The 21,993-nt window shown below is 45.1% G+C and overlaps 1 protein-coding gene across 1 annotated transcript in view; it reads right to left on the bottom strand.

The window, feature by feature from the left end:
• The window catches only part of Ercc6 (ERCC excision repair 6, chromatin remodeling factor), a 77,247-nt gene extending 56,809 nt beyond the window's left edge, over positions 1-20,438 (bottom strand). Inside the window, exons 1-5 of the mRNA XM_059274118.1 lie at positions 20,347-20,438; positions 14,266-14,698; positions 12,527-12,647; positions 10,232-10,343; positions 2,598-3,327 (exon numbers count right to left, since the gene is read on the bottom strand). Of these exons, the coding sequence (XP_059130101.1) occupies positions 2,598-3,327; positions 10,232-10,343; positions 12,527-12,647; positions 14,266-14,684 (1,382 nt within the window). The 5' untranslated portion in view covers positions 14,685-14,698; positions 20,347-20,438. The remainder of the gene's footprint in view (positions 1-2,597; positions 3,328-10,231; positions 10,344-12,526; positions 12,648-14,265; positions 14,699-20,346) is intronic.
• Positions 20,439-21,993: the final 1,555 nt, after the last annotated feature.

Raw genomic sequence — 21,993 nt, 5'->3', positions numbered from 1 at the left:
AGCTGAGAGCCTGGGCCGAATCCAAGAAAGGAGGAGGACTGTGCCTGTTGCTGTCCAATCTGGAGGAGGTGACAGGTGCAGGAACGGCCGGCCGACAGGTTCCCACAGAGCAGCTGACTAAAGCAGCAGCTCTCAACCTGTGGGCGGCAACCCTTCGGGTCCAACCACCCTTCACAGGGGCACGTAGCAGATATTCTGCATATCAGAATTTACACTACGATTCCAACAGTAGCCAAATTACAGTTAGGAAGTAGCAGTGAAAATCATTTATGGTTGGGGGTCACCACCACAAGAGGAACTGTGTTAAAGGGTCACAGCACTAAGGAAGGTTGAGGACCACTGCACTAAACAAAGATACCTTGTAAAGATGAGCCCTGAGCTAGTGAGAAGCCTGTGACTCTCAAGCTGAGAGAACCTAAGTCCTGGGATCTTCATTCCAGGAGTTTCCCACCCTCACATTCAACAGTGTAAAAGAGCATCGTAACCAGCAGGCTATAATCAATCTGTACTTGTTAAGTTCTATATAAAGTTCTTAGCCTGGTTACATATGCTTAATTTTAAACACTTTAAAAACTGTTTTCTATACTGGAAAGTATGGATTTATTCTGGTCATTCTATGATTAACAACCCTGAAGTTCTTTTTCATTCCAAGGACTACTACTACAATTCAATCTGTCTAAAAAGATCAGCAACACATAACAGAATTCGGTGACTGGCAAATTTCAAACATTAATATGCTTCTCAATACTTAGCATTTTATTTTCTTTTAACATCTCCCAATCAAAAGAGTACCAAAGGAGATGTAATATAAACATTTCAATGTGTATATCTGCAGCTTAACAGCCTTAATAACTAGCTATAAAATTTTAAGAGCGATCGTATTTTGGTGGCAATTAAGAGTTATTGATATTTCTGAAATTCATCTGAGATTTTACTGTAACTTTAGCAAAAAAATGGATTATGATATGGCTTTGGAAATAATAAATTGTTTTACAATCTTAACATTATTAAGAAAAACTTATTGCCATGAAATTAAACTATATCCATATTTAAAATTCAATCAAAATAAATTGCTATGTTTAAAATACATTTAATATTGACCCAGTTTAATGAGAAGACTATATATTGCTCCATTTATAATCAATATGTTATGATTAACACTTTTATTAATTTTCTACAGTAAAGACTGACACTATTCACTGTTTAAAAGCATCGAGCAGTATTCCTCAAACATTACAGCTATTAGGAGTGCACAATAACTAATGTCAGAGTGGGAAAAGACAAACACAAGCCCCTCCCCATCAATGTACTACCATACAGGAGCTACTAGGATGGCAGTGTCACTGGGCCTAAGTTATCTTTAAGAAACTTGGGCATGGTGGCGCACGCCTTTAATCCCAGCAATGGGAAGGCAGAGGCAGGTCAATCTCTGTGAGCCGGAGGCCAGCCTGGTCTACAAAGTGAGTTCCAGGACAGGCAGGGCTGTTACACAGAGAAACCCTGTCTTGAAGAAAAAAGGAAACTCTGAAAAGGTTATGCAATGTATGTGGAGCTTGGACTAGAGTTAAAAGCATTTCTGAGCTAAAGAAAATCAGTAGGAACTTCCACCCAGGACGGCCAATGGAAAGCTACTGGAAATACTATCAATCAGGTCTCCTCTCATTGCAAATAAAAGCACTGCTGACTGGCCAAAGCCACCTCAATGGTAAACATTTAAAAAGTATTGGGGTTCCTTTTCCCCTCTGACCTCTACAGACCTCCTACAGATTTTTTAGATTTCTCTAAAATGAATATCCTACCTCAGAAGGGAAAAAACCAAAGGCACCCTTTTCCTCTCCTGGACCTGCTCAGAGTGGCCACTCTGAGCCAAGTCAACGCACCTCACGTCAGTCCTCTCAGCTCACGTAGAAACCTTGTGCCTGTGGTGTGTGGAGTGCTTTTCCTGGCTCACAGAAACTACCCAGAAATAGGACTGTAACTCCATGTAGACACTCACCTCCCTCTTCTCTCACACCAAGTGCTGACCAAGTCCTGAAGATAAAAGCCAACTCAGTCTCAGCAATGCCCAATGGCAGCGAGGGGGAATGTGTGCTGTGCACACAATCTATCTTCAGCATTACGGCAGTCTATAATTCTGTAGACAACTATTTTCTCAAAATCAAGGAAGGGGAAATTTGAGAGAGAGTATAGTTGCTTGTATGCCACAGCACAAGCTCCAACTTTTTCCAAAGGAAATTTCTCTAAAATGAATATCCTACCTCAGAAGGGAAAAAACCAAAGGCACCCTTTTCCTCTCCTGGCACCTGCTCAGAGTGGCCACTCTGAGCCAAGTCAACGCACCTCACGGCAGTCCTCTCAGCTCTTGCCCAGCCTTCCCCTCGGCTCCTCATCCCAGACTTGCCTCTGAATTAGAATAAAGACTCTGAAGTCTTTGGGGCCAGCTCCACTAAGGAGTCCTGTGCAGGTTCTTGTGGGCTGCGGCAGCAAGTCCAGCTCTGCACATGTGGTGTCTAGTGCAATGTAGATCTGGAGTGCTAAGGTCTTCAAAGGGCTTCCTCCTAACAGCCTGTAAGGGGCACAAGCCCCTGCACACTAACCTTAACCGCTGCTTATAATAATCTTCATCGCCGTCATCTCGGCACCTCGCTACCTTGCGACCTCCTCCTCTTCCTTCCATAGCTTCATCTTCTTCCCCAGAACTTGGGAAATAGTCATCATCAACCTCATGCACTAGGACTTTCTTCTGGTATTTCCGGCCCTTCCGCAGAGGCTTCAGTTCATAGCTGATGTCATCAGAAGACAGGTTGGCCACCGCTTCCTCCTCCTCCTCCTCTTCCTCCTCTTCCCCATCGGTGGGAAAGGACCCAGACTCCTCCCCCTCGGTGTCTCCCTCAGCCTCTGGCCTCACAGCAGGCTCCAGACGTTTCTTCCCCCATGGCAATCCCGCTTTCCCTTGGAACTGCAGCGCCCTCTTCTGGAGCTTCCTGATATGCTTCTTCAACCGCTTATCTGCTTGGGAGAGGACTTGGCTGCTCTGGTCCGGCTTGGTCTCATTTGGTCCTGCGCTTGACTCAGGTATGACCACGGCCTTTCTAGCTGCTTTTTTGTTAGCAGTTCGTTTCTTCCTTTCAAAAGACAGTTGTGCCTGGTCTGCCAAATATTTTTCAAAGCCTGATACTTCATTGAGCATTATCTTTCTAGGCTTTTTCTCCGGTTTCTGAGGGGCTGGGGTACCAAATGGTGTCATCTGGCCAGTGCGGATCAGCTCTTCCCAGGCGGCCTCCTGGGCGGGCATGAGCAGACTGCCAAGACATGATGGCCCCGCCTCTGAAAAGGAAACAAGGAAGACTCCAGTAAACTCTGAGACAGCGCACAGGAAACAACCACTCATTCACAGACAGTAAGAACTTCCAACAACTCACAAAATAATCAGTGGACTGAAGCAGAGCAAAGTTTATTATGGCGTTTATATAATATATTCCTGTTTAAAAAGGTATTTTCTCAGTAACTTGTCTCCAAAATATGACACTATGTAACTGTGGTACACGTAGGTACCACGGAACGCTGTGCAGCCATTTTTTAAAAGATGAAATTATTATACCTGTGACAACACAGAATGGAGACCAAACTGAAACAAGGCAGACGCAGAAAGGCAAGCACTGTGTGCTCTCCCTCACATGTACATCTGGAAGAGCTGATCTCACAGACGGTGAGAGTAGGATGGGACCATCAAGAGCTGAGAAGAACATCGGGAGGACAGGGAAGGCTGATCCATGGGACTAAATCCCAGTTAAACAGCAGCGGAAGTCTGTGGCGCCACTCCACAGCAGGAGGAGTGCAGAGACAAGAACTCCTGTGTGTTTCAATAGTGGAATAAGGGTTTAGATGTTTCACCATAAAAAAAAATGATGATGTTTGAGAAAACAGCCATGTTTAACCTAATTTACATACTACACAATATATATCATTGAGAAATCACAACGCCTCATACATACACTAAATATATTTACCCTACTATACACTAGTTCTTTTGTCTACCTTTGAATTTGAGTAAAAATGTGTCAATTAGAGTCCTGTTCCCTGTCAAAGGCAGGCTTATCTACACACTATTGGTTATAAATAGACAAACTTAGCTGTGTTTCCTCATCAGTTAAGAAACGGTCCATGAGGAACGATCCCCCACGTTTCCATATCATTGCTTTGCCCAACATTCAGATGACCTCCGTTCACGGGGTCAGCATGCCTAGCTAACACAGACATGAAGTACTTACTCTGCACTGCCGTCATGTCACTACCAGTCACTTAGATCAGCTGTCTAACCCTCTGACATTGCCACAAGGCACTGTCATCTACAGATGTGTTGGGCTGCATTCATAGCTATCCCAGGACACATGTGGCCCACAGGACACAGGTGGTACATGCCTGGTCAGTTCAGATAGGGGAAAACTGAATCCCACAGTTCCAATATGGAAGTGCTCAACAGCTAGATGTGACCAATGGCCAGCACACTGACCAACGACAAGAGATCCCCTCACTGCAGAAAGGGCCATCAGAGAGCTGGGAAGATGGCCTGCTGTGAAAACACGATGACGACGGAAGTTTAACTCCTCAGTACCCGTGGAAAGTGAGGCATGGCCACAAAGTGCTGTAACCCCAGCACTAGGGGCAGAGTCGAGTGGATCCTGTAGGCTCGCTGCCTAGCTAGGCTAGCTGGGACAGCAAGCCCCGGGTTCACGTGAAACTCTGTCTCAAGAAATAAGGTAGAGAATGACAGGGCCAAGTCCTGATGTCCTCTCTGGTCTACACACACACACACACACACACACACACACACACACACCTCCTCTGACCTCCACATACACACACACACACACACACACACACACCTCCTCTGACCTCCACATACACACACACACACACACACACCTCCTCTGACCTCCACATATACACACACACACACACACACCTCCTCTGGCTTCCACATATACACACACACACACACACACACACACCCCTCCTCTGGCTTCCACATACACACACACACACACACACACACACACACACACACACCCCTCCTCTGGCTTCTACATACACACACACACACACACACACACACACACACACCCCTTCTCTGGCTTCCACATATGCACACACACACATACCTCCTCTGGCTTCCACATATGCACACACACACACACACACACACACACACACACACACAGATCTACTGGATGACACCATGCTAGACATGTGATGTGAATAACACGAACAGATGAACTAAACATGAAGACATGCCAAGTATAGTCACCCAGAAACACCCCTCTCACTAACTGAAGCTGACCTCCAGCAAGATACTTTACCATGTAGTCAGAAAATAAAAGACCTACGAGGCAATGTCACCAGTCAGTTTTTCACTACCCCTGCACCGAAATAAAATATACATCAGAGTACACAAGTCATAAGCTCTGTGAACATCCACACAAAAACAAGATCTGCAATTATATATCAGCATCCAGACCAAGTAACAGAAATTACTAGTATTCCTGGAACACCCTCCACGCCACTTCTCAGCTTCCAGCCTCCCAAGATAGTGGCAGGCCTGACTCTAAGGATGACTCATGCTGGCTGCATTCATGTCTACCTGCCATGCCTGGCATTCTGCATGTGAGATCCATACTGATTTGCTAAACTGAGCTGAACTTTATTCAATTAATGTTGCTACTATTCTGTGATTGTACGGCAATTTTCTCTTTCTACTATTAATGTAGCTTGGGTAGTCTCCAAGTTTGGGCTGCTAGATTTTAGAACAAGGCTGCCATGAATACTCTGGTAGACATCCTTTAATAATAATGTGCATCCGATTCACTGATTTGCAAAGTGGTACTAGCTTAAGTTTCAAAAGTGTTGAAGAGTTCTAGCTGGTCCACATTCTTGTCATTACATCATTCTACTGATTCCCACTGAAAATAGAAGGCCTTTCAGATTCACTGACCTCATGTACTACTTTTGTGGACAAAATCCTGGACCCACTGTTCTTAGTCTGTCTTAAACCCTTTTTTCTGGGTTTGTGTGTGTGTGTGTGGTTTTTTTTAATGCACTATAATTCAAGTCCTTTGCATGTCCTACAGATTCCTCCCCCACCTGCTCTGCAGCTCCCCTTCTCCCAGTCTAAACACCATCTCGACAAGCAGCTCTTGGCTGTCATTAGAGTCCACTTAACAAACCATTTTCTTCCATGTGCACATTTTTGCTCTTGCTTCAGTCTTTGTCTCCCCTACACCCAGGATTGTGATAATGTCTTCCTTGTGTTATGTTCTCAAAGCCTTTTATCGTTACATTCAGATCTATGATCTGCTTGAGATATATTTTTATACACAATGTAACAGATCAAGATTCATTTTATTTTCATGTAGATTAGTATTATTGATAAAAAGACTGTTCATCATAACACTGCTTACCATCTTTGTCCTAATCAAGTGATTATACATAGGTGGGCCTGTTTCCTGAGTCTTCTCTTCCATCCACTGGCTTGTCTGAGTATCCCTGAGCCCAACACCACACCGTCTTAATCACTACAGTTTTATAATAGAGTTTGGCATTGTGTTCTTTCTCTTTTCTTCAATAAGGAGGGGTAAGACTACAGGTCTTACTCTGTAGGCTAAGCTAGTCTCAAATTCACAGCAATCCTCCTGATTCAGCCTCCCAAGAGCTGGGATGGCAGATTTTAGCATCAGCTTGTTAATGACCTTTACTTCCAGCCTACATGTCTTACACATGCCATTTGCCATTTTAAAAAAAAAAAAAGGCTCAGATTTGTATTGGGGTAGCACTGAAACTACAACTGTGCTGTGGGATGTCTTTCTGTATGCTATGAATATGTGTTACTCCCATTAGTTAATAAATAAAGCTGCATTGGCCCATGGCAGGGCAGGATGGAGCCAGGTGGGAAAATCCAAGATAGTGAAAGGAGAAAGGAGAGTAAAGGGAGATGCCAGCTGCTGCCCAAGGAGCAGCAAGATGCCAGCAGACCGGTAATGCCATGGCCACATGGCAACTTATAGATTAATAGAAATGAGTTGAGTTAAGTTATAAGAGCGAGCTAGCAAGAAGCCTGACCCACAGGTCATATAATTTGCAATTAATAGTAAGTCTCTGAGTGATTATTTTATAAGTGGCTGTGGGACCACAGGGCCAGAGCGGGACCGTGGAAACATGTGACCATGGAACCAGGTAGGACTGGAGAAACTTACAGTTGCACAACTGGCAAGAAATAACATCTTTATAATACTCTATCAACTACAGTATATCTTCCCATTTACTTAGGTTTTTCTTTGTCAATAACATTTTGCAGGTTTTAAATGTATAAGATACTGTAGAACTACCTTTTTTACTAAGATTTGTTTCTAGGTATTTAGATTACAACTGGCACCTTTATTAAACTTTATCTTTTGTTTCTCCTGGCATACAAAAGTGACTAACTTTTATGTATATGTATTCAATGCTATTTACTAAAAGTCATGGGATGATTCCACATCAATCGTTTGAATTTTCTATATAAACCATCACACGGCTATGAATAACGATGGATTCTCTTTCCCACCTTTACTCTTCGAGCTTCTCTTCTTCTATCCCTACAGTACCCAGTACGCTGCTGAACAGAGAAGGTGGTAAGCACGCCTGCTACCCTCCAGGTCACACTGGCAAAGCCAGGCCTCACTGTGTTTGTAGTCTCTCTTTATACCACCTACACCCAGGAAAAGGACTTCTTAACCTCATAGCCACCACAGGAAAGGCTTCAGGGAAGCATGTGGGCAGCATACTTCCCTGACCCCTGAAGGGCTGAGAGAGGTCCACACTCAGCAATACAGAGCTGGGTCCCCAAAGCCTGGCCACTCTGGCATTCAGCTCTATGGCCTTTGCAGACAGGACAAGGGCAAAGGACAAAGAGAAGAACCAGTCTGCAGCGATGGCTAGTGGTCAGATGGAGAAGTATCCTGCAAACCAAGAGTTCAGAAAAAAGGGGACTACAGATTTGTAAGACACCAGATCCATGGGATGAGATACTCAGGGAGAGAAAACAGAACAGGAGCACTACACAAGTCCTAAGCAATATCAGCATTTGATATACTGCTGGATAAACTAACCAAAATAACTAACCAGAACTAATCAGAGGGCAGAAAAGAAGCCAGGAGGCAGCGAGCCTCTGAGGCTCTCTCAAGGCACAGGCAGTACCAGTTGCTGTCAAGAGGCTGACTCAGCAGAGGTGAAAAGAGGCTGCAGGACTTAGGGAGGTACCGATGAACTCTGCACCAAGCTTTACTAAAGCATCACCAGAACCAAAGACCAGCCGGCTTTAGACAAACAGACAGGAATAGATTTCCCTTACTAGTGGGAAAGCCAGAGCCCAAGCGGCAGAAAACACCGATGTAAGATTAATGAAGCACACGAGACTGAGCTTTAAAATAAATCTAAGGTCATGAGTGAAGACATACACACAATGCAGGAGGATCACAATTTTGAGGCTAGCCTGAGTTATAAGTGAGATCTTGTTTGGGGTAGGGGAGGAAAACACATTTATTTTTTCTGTTGTCCATTGTTATAATCTTCACACTAGTCCTCCAGGCTACATGAAGAAAACATTCTAGGAGCTAAAAGAGAATGTTTGCTTCATCAGCTAAAGTCTAAGATGCTTCAGTCTTTACATTTCAAGCAGGTACTGGCCAAGCAACGCCAACAGTGTGTAAATACAGAAACAAAGAAAGAATTAGTTCCAGAGCTTATACATTTTCCCAAGAGATTTTCCAAAGCACAACCACCCTGAAGAGTACTTGAAAGGAATACTGGCCACGGTCTAACTTGAAAGTCTTTCCTTAACAGAATGAATACTTGGAAAGCCCACCATGTTCCTTAAAGATAAGTGTGAACATCTACAGAGGCTGACTGATGATGCTGACAGTGTGAACATCTACAGAGGCTGACTGATGATGCTGGACAGTGTGAACATCTACAGAGGCTGACTGATGATGCTGGACAGTGTGAACATCTACAGAGGCTGACTGATGATGCTGACAGTGTGAACATCTACAGAGGCTGACTGATGATGCTGGACAGTGTGAACGTCTACAGAGGCTGACTGACGATGCTGGACAGTGTGAACATCTACAGAGGCTGACTGACGATGCTGGACAGTGTGAACATCTACAGAGGCTGACTGATGATGCTGGACAGTGTGAGCATCTACAGAGGCTGACTGATGATGCTGGACAGTGTGAACGTCTACAGAGGCTGACTGATGATGCTGGACAGTGTGAACGTCTACAGAGGCTGACTGAGGATGCTGGACAGTGTGAACGTCTACAGAGGCTGACTGACGATACTGGACAGTGTGAACATCTACAGAGGCTGACTGATGATGCTGGACAGTGTGAACGTCTACAGAGGCTGACTGATGATGCTGGACAGTGTGAACATCTACAGAGGCTGGCTGACAATGCTGGACAGTGTGAACATCTACAGAGGCTGACTGATGATGCTGACAGTGTGAACATCTACAGAGGCTGACTGATGATGCTGACAGTGTGAACATCTACAGAGGCTGACTGATGATGCTGGACAGTGTGAGCATCTACAGAGGATGACTGATGATGCTGGACAGTGTGAACATCTACAGAGGCTGACTGATGATGCTGGACAGTGTGAACATCTACAGAGGCTGACTGATGATGCTGACAGTGTGAGCATCTACAGAGGCTGACTGATGATGCTGGACAGTGTGAACATCTACAGAGGATGACTGATGATGCTGGACAGTGTGAACATCTACAGAGGCTGACTGATGATGCTGGACAGTGTGAACATCTACAGAGGTTGACTGATGATGCTGGACAGTGTGAGCATCTACAGAGGCTGACTGATGATGCTGGGATTACAAAATAGACTTAATCACGATGCTAGTTCTCTTTATCAAGTTAAATGCATAAGAATGTTTAAATTTCCAATTTGTTAAGCCTAACACTAAATGTGCATCAGTTAACTTCCAGAGAACTAGGTTAACATTTTATTTCAGTCTCTAAAAACCTTGTGTCACTTAAGAGCTCTGGTTCTGAAGGAGGACAAGATTTCCCCAGACCCATCTGACACTAAGGAAAGCAATGTGTTCTACAACACCTCCCCTGAATACAGGCACCAAGCATCAATTAAGAGCATGGCAAGCTGTCCCCAGCATCCTCACCTGTGTCTTCCTCCTCCAGGCTGGTATGATCCAGTTCTACTTGGACCCCGGCCCCTCCAAGGATGGCCTGGAGACGTTTCTGTTTTGCAGTTATCTTCTTTAGCTGTTGTTCCTTGAATTGTAAACCCCAAATACAAGACATAAAATGCAGTGATTTATTGTCAAATACAAAGGATTGTACCACAAAATTTTTAAACTTTTAGTCAAGAGTAAAATAAACATGAAATGGAAAGCCCACAGGTAACACCACCAGAGAGCCGTATCTGAGCAATTCCCTGCCCTGCAGCACACTGGCTTGAGCGCTCCTAGGCAGCCAGCCATGCCCACAGGCTGCCCTCACCCTTGGGCCTGAGCACTTAGATCACGTGCGCTGATGTGGAAGGTGGAAACGTTCTCTGGGTCCCTCTTTACACTCTGGATACATCACTAAACTCAGTCTCTGACCTCGGCAGCCAAACGGCTAAGGCACGCAACAGCCTAGAGTGGTGAACACACAAGAGCTTAAATGGTTAAAGTCATGCCCACTGAGAACTGCCCAGAAATGGCATCCTTTACAGTACCCTACCCCACCAAAAGCTTTGAGAGACATTGTGCCTTTTTCCTCCATGTACCTCAGACTCCTTTTTTGTCTCCCCTGGCATATCAGAACTCAGATGTGTGGCCTTTCTAAAGCCTCTCAATTAACCAGACCAAAGTGCTTCGATTATCTTCATGGAGAAAAGAGCTCTTGCCTAGCACACAAGGCCCTCCTTTAGCATTGGAGTGTGTGTGTGTGGGGGGGGGGGGGAACAAGGGTGAACGCAAACAGCAGCATGCTACCACGACGTTTAATTTGTTGTTTTCTCAGTCTTCCTCTCATCCAGAATAGCTACTTAAAACACTTTCCCTCTGAAAATCCCAAACACCGAGGTCTTGCTAAAGAAAGATGGGGAAATATAATTAGGTCACGCCATGACCCAGTCACCTAAAGTTTGGTCTTTTCCATCCTTAAAATCCCAATCCCCAAGAAGCCAAATGCCCCCTTTTTGATTTATGAAGACTCCTCTGCACTGAACTACCGCCAGCTCTGACATCTGGGTGAAATAACGGACTAGGACATGGAAAATAAAAGGAGGGCCACAAGAACCGAGTCTCCCCTCAGCCTTCACCTACACTTAAAAGCGTAAGTACTTCATGTGCTGCAACGAGTCAGCCACAAGCCCAGGAACTGAACCATCAATGCCGTCCTTCCTAGCTACTGCCACTCCTTTCCACACGGAGGTGTGCAAATCCACAAAGTTGTAGATAAATCCCACTCTCCAAAGTTTCCAGCCTGAGCAAAGCAGGATCCTAGGTAACAGATCTTCCTCCCCTTGAGTTCTCTGCCTCTAGAGGCAGCCCCGACGTGGCTGTGCTGACTGCACCCAAAGCAGAGACGGAGCCTGTGAGGGGTGATGGCTGCATCCACAGGAAACAAAGGGAGACTCTCGGCTCAGCAAGACCTAAGCAGGACAGCGAAGGCCGACAAAGCAAAGGGACTGAGTGAGAGGCCACATCCCAGTCAGAGGCTGGAATGGAAGAGTAACATGGTGACAGGGAAGACCAGGAAAGAACACAGAAGTGAGGAAGCATGCAAAACCACAAAAGAACTACTCACAAATATGGATGAATGGATGGAAACATGCATGTATATACATACGTATATATATATATGGATATGTATCTGTGTGTATGGGTTATTAAAAATACTATATAGCAGAGCTGTCAGATCACACAAATTAAAGGCGGTGGCGCACGCCTTTAATCCCAGTACTTGGGAGGCAGAGCCAGGTGGATCTCTGTGAGTTCGAGGCCAGCCTGGTCTGCAGAGCGAGATCCAGGACAGGCACCAAAACTACATGGAGAAACCCTGTCTCAAAAAACTAAAAAAAAAAAAAAAAAAAAAAAGGCACCCCAAATTTTTCTATTGTGGGGCTAGAGAGGTGGCTCAGCGGTTAAGAGCAATTATTACTCTTGCAGATGACCTGGGTTCAGTTCCCAGCATCCATATGGTGGCTCACAACTCGAGTTACAAGGGATCCAATGTCCTCTTCTGGCCTCTGCAGGCACCAAGCACACACATGATACACATACATAGATGCTGGTAAATCACTCATACACTTAAAGTAAAAATACACCTTTTTTAAAAAAATGTTTTTCTATTATAATATTGTTTCACATAACACACGTTCTCTCCAGAACACTTCCTAAGCTGGTAAATGATCTTGACCTGTAACTTTGTTTAAATGCAGTACTTAGCATGTCATTTAGCATCACCTTGTTATACTTCTGACGTTTTACAGAATCTAGTTTCCTGTTGACATCTCTGTTGGTGGCAGCTTGAGGGCTAAGTTGCTCTATAATTTTATTGATTTGTCTCAGGGATGTTGTACATGACCTGAAAAGTAAGAAGAATTGCTTGTTTTTTTTTCCGTGGTAACATTTTCATAGCATAAAGTAGAGAAAATGATAAAAATGTATCTATTTTACTTCTTATGATCTGAAATATAAACAAAACTAAAGCAGAATGCATTCTTCATAGCTACAAATAGATTAGAAGCATAAGATAAGTACTAATGCTGTTCTCTTCTCTGGGTGCTTCACTTATCACACCTGTGTGCAAATGACTCATTTTTTCTACAAGCATTTTTTTAGTGTCTACTTTATTCAAGACAGTGGGGTAAGGACAGAACTCCATCTAAGTTTCCTTTATATATGAAGAAACTCATACACATCACAGAAGCCTCCCAAAGTTTGACAAAGTCCTAAAAGTGCTTAATCATTTTCCTTAAGTGAATCGCTTATCTGTGAAAATGTTTTCCTTTCACAGAACTGGAAATTCTTCTACCATAACAATAAACTTCATGGTGTAAAGAGAAAAGAACAACTGAAAATTAGTTGCTCCTAAAATGCTACAAAATTACTGCTTCTAATTTTGAAAGGAAAAAATCAATGTCATAATTTGCTGTTTGTATTCTTTACAGATTTCAGGGTAACGATGCAAGTTACTAGCTATCTAAGGCAGTAACTCCATAGCATTCTCCTCTGACACCTCTATAGAAAGCAGACATAGTTCCAAGATCAATCACAGAAGGTGGATCATTGCAGGGAACACTAACGGTTTCAAAACACTAAGCAAAAAGATGCGCTACTCAGGGGGCCAAAACTAACTAATAACAATAATAATCACTTGAACTAAAACAAATCAAACAATTAGAGACAAGGAAGTGTTAAGAGAAAAGGTGCCCTTTAAGCGTCTGTAGCAACCTATTCCCGGCCTCTCCAGCTGGGCAGCACCACCATCAGGCCACTCACCTGCCTCGTCGTCGTTCCCCAGCCATGCACCGGGGTCGTCTTTTCCTCCCCCAAGCCAGGCCTTCGCTGCTCTTCCTTATGGCTGACCCTACCCAGACATCCCCCAGGAGCATAAGTGAGCTCCACACTCCACTACCTCCCAACTCTTGGCCTCTCCCCCAGGCTGGCCTACCACCTTCCCCACGGGAGGACTGCTCTCAGCAGAACCCATGTCTTTCTCCTCTACAACACAAAAGAAGTCTCTACAGGACTGAATCTTTCTTTAGAGTCAAAAATAGGACAAAGGAAATGAAGGGCAGGGAGTTTATTCTCAATATTTTTATAAATGAGAATCTGAAAAACTGCCAAAGGAATAAACATTAAGTTTGGGAAGAGCACACTACAAACTACAGAAGAGAGAAAGGTGCTGATGGGTGACACACTTCTGGTATCTCGAGCATGAAACTCCCATGGATATCTCCTAGGAGCACTCAGCATGTGCTTTAGGACAGCCTTTCTCTCCCAGACCCTCGGCAAGGACAGGACTTTAGGAGCTGATCCGATCACCCACCTATAGGCAATTTTGTTCCTGAAGGAACTGGAGCTCAAAATGCAAATGGAGGGCTATCCTAACCAACTGTTTCCAAATCTCAGCTTTCTATTCCCTGAATTTCCCTGTCATATTTCAACTCAAGTTCTGAAAAAACAAGGCCCACACTCACATGAGGTCATCCAGGACTGACTGATAATCTTTCTCCGCATCAGCAACCTGGGCCACACGGCTGGCCTCATGCATGGCACTGTCCACCTGCTGAAGCACACCCTGCTCCAGGACGGCCTGGTCATAGACATCCACACCCAGGCCCTGCAGCTCCAGGGCCTGAGCACTGGGCTCCACTGAGGGGATCTGATGCCGATCAATGTGTAGCAGGGCTGGCCCTCGCCTTGTGGCTGCCAACACACAAGCTTCAGCAGATGTGGATGGCCCATACTCACAGGAAGTAGAGAGGTACTCCCCAGCCTCTGAGTCCCCACCACTCTCCTGCCCAACCAGCATGTCTTCATTAGCACTGACATGCTGACTTAGTGAACAGTCTTGCTCCTGAGGTTGAGGTGAGTTGGGGATTTCGTCATGAGGCATCCTCTACAAAGTATCTAAAAGGAAAAGAAAAACACTGATGAGCCTTTTGGTTTACAGAATTATCAGTATACAATTTCTTAAATATGTTAAATGCACGATTTCTCAAAACATCAATAACTTTCCAATTAAATAAATTCAAGTTTCTAAGTATTAATTTCTTTAAAGAGTACAAATTATGATAAACAAGAAAAGCTAACCAAAATAAATACAGTAACAGCAACAAAAGACACATAGACAGCAGCTGAGAAAGTCAGCGGCCCAATCCTGAGTGATATCCACAGAACGTTCTAAGACAGGTGAAGTGACCCAGCTGCTGTTTCACCAGTTAGCATTTTCACTGGGCAGTGGCACGAATGCTTTATGTTGGAGTGGCATGGCCAACAGCATCAGTAATGTGAGAACTCCTATGGGAATAACAATAGAAACTTCAAAGTTGAACACCCATCCAATAAATGGAACATATCAGAATCTCAAAGATTAAGTAAAACATCCTCAAAAGATAACTCCATTTCAGATGTCTTCATCAAATCTCTACCCTCAAGGCTCAGAGATCTATGTGGAAGAAGAGGATTGATTGGCTCAGAGGTGGTGGATGACTCCAGGAAAAACGGTGTCTCTGGACACAACAGGCCTGACCCATATGAACTCAAACTGACAGCATGCACAGGGTCTGCATGGGTGAAAACCAGACAAAACCCCAGCTCTAAGAAGGGAAGCAGACACGAGTCCCATCCCTAACCAAGAAGCTATCTGCAACCATACCTGCTAGGAAGGGGAACTCCGCTTTCCTCAACGGAGAGTCCCTGGGACATGAGTCACACTCCGGGCAGGCCCCACGCCCAGGAGTAGCTGCTGAGCATACAGCTGACCCCATGTTTTTTTGTGCACTTTTGTTATGTCTTGTAATTGTTTGGGCTCACTGAGTTGTTGTTGTTGTTGTTAGTTTGTCTAGTCTGACTTTCAGTTTTTGTTTCTTATTTTCTGATGTTTTTCTTGGTTTTATTTGTTGAGAGAGAAAAAGAACATGAAGTTGGGAGGGTAGAGAAGTGGGGATGATGGGGAGAAGTGGAAGAGGGAAAAATAGTATCAAAATATACACGATTTTAACAAATTTAAATACAAATTTAAAAACTAACTCCATTTCCGTGTACAATATAATTTCTCACCTGTCAGGTTGGCAGGCACAACAGACACTAATGTAAGTAAGAAGAACCCACTTCGCATACTATTAGTGGGACTATACATTAGTATAGGTCTGTTCAGAGACAATTTAGAAATGTCAGTCAAACGTCTAAACGTAACTAACCTCTGCTCAGCAATTCCAGTTCCCAAAGACATTTATCTCAGACAAACACAAAATGCTATTTTCAGTTTGTTTCTGCTGGCTTCAGTGATCATGTGACTGCCTGGGAACTGCAGTTCGCTGCCACTGCCCAGCATCATTAAGAGAGGACTGGACCACATACCACTAGCTTGAGAAGAATCAAATTCAAAAAGCATGCTCTGCTTTTACCCCATCATCACATCAATGGGGTGTAAGCTATGGGACAGAGACTGTCTCTACTCACACACAGGTCCAAGAATGCCTAGTCTAACATGACGATACCAACTATGTCCTACAGTGTCGATAAAGAGGATGTGCATCTGTGTGTGGGGGATGCATATAGAACATCTGAAAAGACCACTCAACACCTGCAACAGCTGGATGATGCCTCAGGAGCAGTGAGGGGGAAATGAACTTTCACATCTTATCACACACTCAGAACTTCTCACAAAAGAACATACTCACCGTATTACTGGTATAATACCAAATAGACACATTTAAAAAACAACCAAGAGACAGTCATACTTTCTATTTAGCTGTAGAAAACTAATAAACTTTCTTTAGGCATTGAAACTTTATTTCTAAGAAATGATCACAAATTCTGCTCCCACAAGCACAACCCACTCATTCCTCATGGGATAAAATATCCCAGCAATCAAATGCTAGGATGTAAAGTGCCAACAACTGAGCAGCCTCTGCCTTTGGTGGCTCACTTTCTACTGGAGAATCCAATCAGTACAAGCCAGTTGGTGGGAGTACGGACTAGACGACACCACCTGAGCTCAGGGAAGGGAGCTTCTCCAGGACCCAGGAAGAGCAGAGATGAGTTGATCTCTGGTACTGAATCCCCGGCCAGAGGTTAACGTGAGGGGACACCCCATATCTGCTGAAAGGAAGAAGGTTTAGACAGGGCTCCAAAACAAGAGTGGCCTAGGCCACCAAGTCACAAGTGACTTCAATCACAAGAAGACTCTCAGACAGGAAGCTGGGGTGTGTGTGTGTGTGCTGCTGAGTTTGTTCCAAGTCACAACACGGAGACACTGTGTGGTCTGAATGCAATTCCGAGTTCAAGGGGAAAGGGCTGGGCGGATGCGGACACAGTTCTAAGAGCAAGAAGCCCCAGAAGTCCCAAAGCTCTGACAGTGCCAGAGATCATGACTTAGGAGGGTAAGAAGAAACTAACACTAAACACTGAATGGTAAAAGTTAACATCGAAAAGAGACTATTCCTCCCTTTGGGGGCTTCCTGATTATAGTTAGAGGAAAAGTCACCCTCCAACACAAGGGTGAAATTCTGGTTCAGAGCCTTGTAAGAGCTGGAATTCAAAATACACATACTCAGAGCTTAAAGAAATTTGCTCATCTTTTTTTTTTTTTTTTTGGTTTTTCAAGACAGGGTTTCTCTGTGTAGCTTTGCGCCTTTCCCGGAATTCACTCTGTAGCCCAGGCTGGCCTTGAATTCACAGAGATCTGCCTGCCTCTGCCTCCCGAGTGCTGGGATTAAAGGCGTGCACCACCACCGCCTGGCGCTCAACTTTTATGTATAAAGGGATTTGTTTTTAAGTTAAAATGTCAATTAAACAAAAATTATCAATAGTTTTATTATAGTCAAAGATAAGTTTACAAAAAAATTTTAAGGAAACTGATGATTTTTAAACAGAATAAAGTACTGATTAAGAGAAATGAATTGAGTAGATTCCATAAGGAAAGCAGGATTCAGTAGATTAGGACGTTGGTAGCTCAAGGAGGATGCTAAGAAAAGAAGTTTCTGGTTGGGCATGGCGGCCACACTGGAATGCCAGCACTTAAGATGTTGAAGCAGGAGGACAGTGAGTTTAAGGCCAGCCCGAACAATATAGATATAGATATAGATAGATAGATAGATAGATAGATAGATAGATAGATAGATAGATATAGATATATAGATATATAGATAGATATATATAGATAGATATAGATATAGATATAAATATATCATGCTGTTAGTGGGAATATATATATGAGATGTATATTCCCATTTGAAAACCATGAAATATAATATATATATACCATTTGAAAACAAGAAGAAAAGGGGAAAATAAATGAACAAATCAGTGAAGCAATAGACACAAAAACTCAACACCAGACTGTCCAAGGTCAGCAGGCAACAGGGCAAAGAAGGACACAGGGAGGCAACCTACCCTTAAGGACCTTGGCTACATAAGGGAGAAAGACAGAGTGATAAAATAATGCATGGTTTGTTGGAAAGTGAAGAGAAAAAATATAACGTGATGGTAGAAAACAATATGATGTGATGGGTAGAGAGAACATAAGGGATGACTTGAACAGAAGACTGTGCAGCAAGCAGGGACGGTCCGAATAGAAGTGACCAGAAGGCAGCTCAAGTCTATCTGCCTCTGGCTGGAGAGGGATTCCTGGCGTAACTAAGTCTACAGATGCAAAGGGAAGCTGAGGTGGACTACAGAGAAAATAACTCCATAAGGAAGAAGCCTGGGTGTCTCCTCAGTCAGTCACAGTTGGGACAGGGTGAGAGAAGAATGAGAGTCTGGAACAAATGCCTGTAAGGACAGCCGGTGATGAGAAATGAATACTGTGGGTGCGTGCGGTCCAAAACTGTGGCTGGCCAACACTTCCAGCACTGTGCAGCCCCTCCTGAGCGAGCAGGCCTGGGGAAGTGTCAGTTCTTGGGATGGGCAGAGTAGGAGTTGGAGAGCAAAGTATTAAAGCTGAAGAAAAGCAACTGAAGCCGGGCGGTGGTAGCACACGCCTTTAATCCCAGCACTCAGGAGGCAGATGCAGGCAGATCTCTGAGTTCAAGGCCAGGCTGGTCTACAGAGCGAGATCCAGGACAGGCACCAAAACCTACACAAAGAAACCCCGTCTCGAAAAAATCCAAAAAAATTTAAAAAAGGAAAAAAAAGAAAAGCAACTGAAGTAACAGCTTGGAGTTCACGGTGGGGTGGGGGTTTGTTTTCTTTTATTTTTAGTCAGAAAGAAACTGGCAGAGGGCACAAGCCATTAGCTTCTAGTGGAGGGGATGTAAACTTGAAGGCTTTGATCAAAGTGCTATGGTTTCAGAGGTAAAATAAATCACACACAAACTGTTACTGACTCAATTATACCAGGTATTAGGCGCACAAGTTCCTTTGTGCACAAAGCTTAGTCTCTTGGGAGGTCAGGCATTTAAAAAAAAAATGGCATTAGTATAGATACATAAAAGTGCAATTGTGGTGATGGCTATAAAAAGAAAGTACAGAACTCTACAGTAAACGAGACCTCAACTGTGAAGGGAGGCATGACGTAGAGGTGGCCTCTCTGACAAAGTAACATTCTAAAGTATGAATGGGATTTAATCAAGGTCAAAAGCAGTTAGTATCTTGCAACGAAATAATGAAGAGGATGGGACACAGTTAGAACTTATTTGTAACCAAGTTAGATAGCTGATTATAGTCTCGCTTACTATGTAAATCTTACAGAATCGCTTCAGATACATCCAAGACTTACAAGGCTAGGAAAATAGACTTGCGTCTTGGAGTTCTGTGGCCCACGATCGAGCTGGATTAGGGTCTGGAGAGCTACCTGTAAGTAAGCATGGTTTTGAGAACGGGCAGGCAAGAAGGGCCAAGTCCCACAGGTCTGGGAGAAAAGGTGCTTGTAAAAAAGATTTTTATTTCAAGTGTGCACTGAAACGGCTCTCAAAGAGTTTCGGGATGGGCGACAACGGCAGGACCCAATGAATAGTCGTAAAAGACGGGTTGGACCACTGTACGGATAATGGAGAAATAGCAAGGCAGTGCTAATAGGAGGCGGTCTAGCAAAAACAGCTGAGACGAAGTAGTCAGGAGGCAAACGACGAGCGCTTGGAAGAGGGCGACCGCAGTGAAGATGACACACGAGGGAATCCAGGTCACAGCGTTCACATCTCAATCCTTCCCACTCAACTTTGCATCAGTGCGGAAGGCGCCCGGGCATGCACCACCCCGACTCTCAAGGGACGCCATTATCGTAATCCGGACCCAACAGCGCCCTGCCGGCCCTGCGGGCCCTGCGGGCCCTGCCGGCCCTGCACACGGGGCCCCATTCACAGACCCCGAGGCCGGCCCGGCGCCGCGACAGCCCCCCGCCCGCCCGCCGCGCAGGTGAGAGCGTGCGCCACGCGTCACTTCCGGCTGCAGGTGAGCCCACCGGAAGACAGCCGGCCCGAGGGCTGGAGAAAGCACGGCTCCGGTGGGCTCTGCGGCAGAAGGCTAGAAGCCCACGGCGCGAGGCCACGGCCGCATGGGGAGCCCGAAGGGCAGGCACCCCCACCGGACCTTCAGTCCGGGGGCCGAACACTCACCCGGGACCACGCGGCTGCCCCGACGAAAGCTTAGTCTCCACAGCCGCTGGGAGCGTTAGTGGAGAGTTCGGCGCACGCGCCTTAGGTCTGCGATAAGCACCGCCCCTAAGGCCGGCGAGACCAACAGCGCATGCGCTCCGGTCGTGCTGTTTGTTTGTAAGCAAGGGCGTGCCACGTGCATTGACCCCGGAGAGCAGCACCGCGGCCTTTGTCCCCTGGGCTGAGTGGGGACTGTGCTGGCATATCTTTTAACAATAGTAAAAGAACCCTTATCACTGCTCACCACCGCTACCCCAACACACACACCTGGGCAGGGCACCTGAGTGCGTGCATTTCAGGCACAGTGGACACACATAGATAACTTGATTGCATTAACTCATTTAATATTTGTCCCGAATCTCGGTAGTAAGGAGAATTCTTCGCCCAACCAAGAAGTCTGGCTTGGAGAATTTACAAAGAGGAGGCTTCCCGTGAAGTAGCGGTGCTAAACTGGGAATCCCGGGCATGCCAACAATGAAGAGAGTGGAACTGTCAGGGTCCATGGCACAAAGTCCTGTGTGAGGGGACGTGATTGAGGGAGGGATGTTTGGGAATGGGGAATGTCAGCAGTGAGAGGCTGCGTACTGCCATCCTCAGCAACCCAAGGCACCTAGACTCAGGCTAAACTAAGATTCGTGCCTTCAGTGCTGAAAGGAATTTTAGAACTAGCCCGTTGATGAAGCAGAGTTGAAAGCCTTTGTTAATGATATTTTGTAAAGGGCTTAAGCTCAAGACTTAAGAAAAGGAGAGGCTCTCGGAAAGCAAGGCCCGCATGAGGGCATAAGTGGGCTTCTCGACGAGCTGTGATTGGCTTAGTATTAGCCAAATAAATCTTGCATCTCCAAAGCGGCGACGAGTTCTCTCCCCTCCCCCTTTCAGTTAGTATACGAGATTATAGGGTAACTCTGGAGGTGCCTTGGATAGAATCTTAAAGTAAAAACAGGAGTCTGAGCTGACCAGGAGACCAAAGGAGTACAGACTCTTGCCACCAAGCCTTAGGACCTGATTTCTGTCTCCAAGCCCCACGTGGTAGGAGAGAAGCGACTCCCACAACTTGTCCTCTGACCGCCACGTATTAAAATGATCTTTGTTCTCCTCCTCCTGGGCTCTGTCTAGGGTTTGTAATATTAGGCTATATAAACTCCTGCCTTCTCCTAGAGGGATGGAATCATTTCCCTTGCTCAGCTGGCTCCAATTCCACTTCTCCTTTGCTGGTACTCTTTCTTTTTTCTTGCTGGTACTCCTCGTGTCTTTACCCAGGCACCAGTCGAGGACTTCCGTTCCTAACTGCACCAGAATATTCGCACAAATGGAACCACGGATGCACTCATGAGGTTCCTTAGATAGGTCTGATGGAGGGGTAACCTGATAACCCTACCCAACATTAAAAGGCGGGATCTGAGCCAGGCGGTGGTAACATAGGCCTTTAATCCCAGCACTCGGGAAGCAGAGACAGGCAGATCTCTGTGAGTTCAAGGCCAGCTTGGTCTACAGAGTTCCAGGACAGCCAAGGCTACACAGAGAAACCCTGTCTCAAAAAAAACAAAATAAGAGGAGGATTGTTTATGGTAAGAGGATGACTCTGTGCCCACCTGAGTACTACAGACA

The sequence above is a fragment of the Peromyscus eremicus genome, chromosome 9, assembly GCF_949786415.1.
Source record: "Peromyscus eremicus chromosome 9, PerEre_H2_v1, whole genome shotgun sequence".
NCBI lineage: Eukaryota > Metazoa > Chordata > Mammalia > Rodentia > Cricetidae > Peromyscus > Peromyscus eremicus.
The sequence above is the reverse complement of the archived record's forward strand: the minus strand, read 5'-3'. Positions and strand labels throughout refer to the sequence as shown.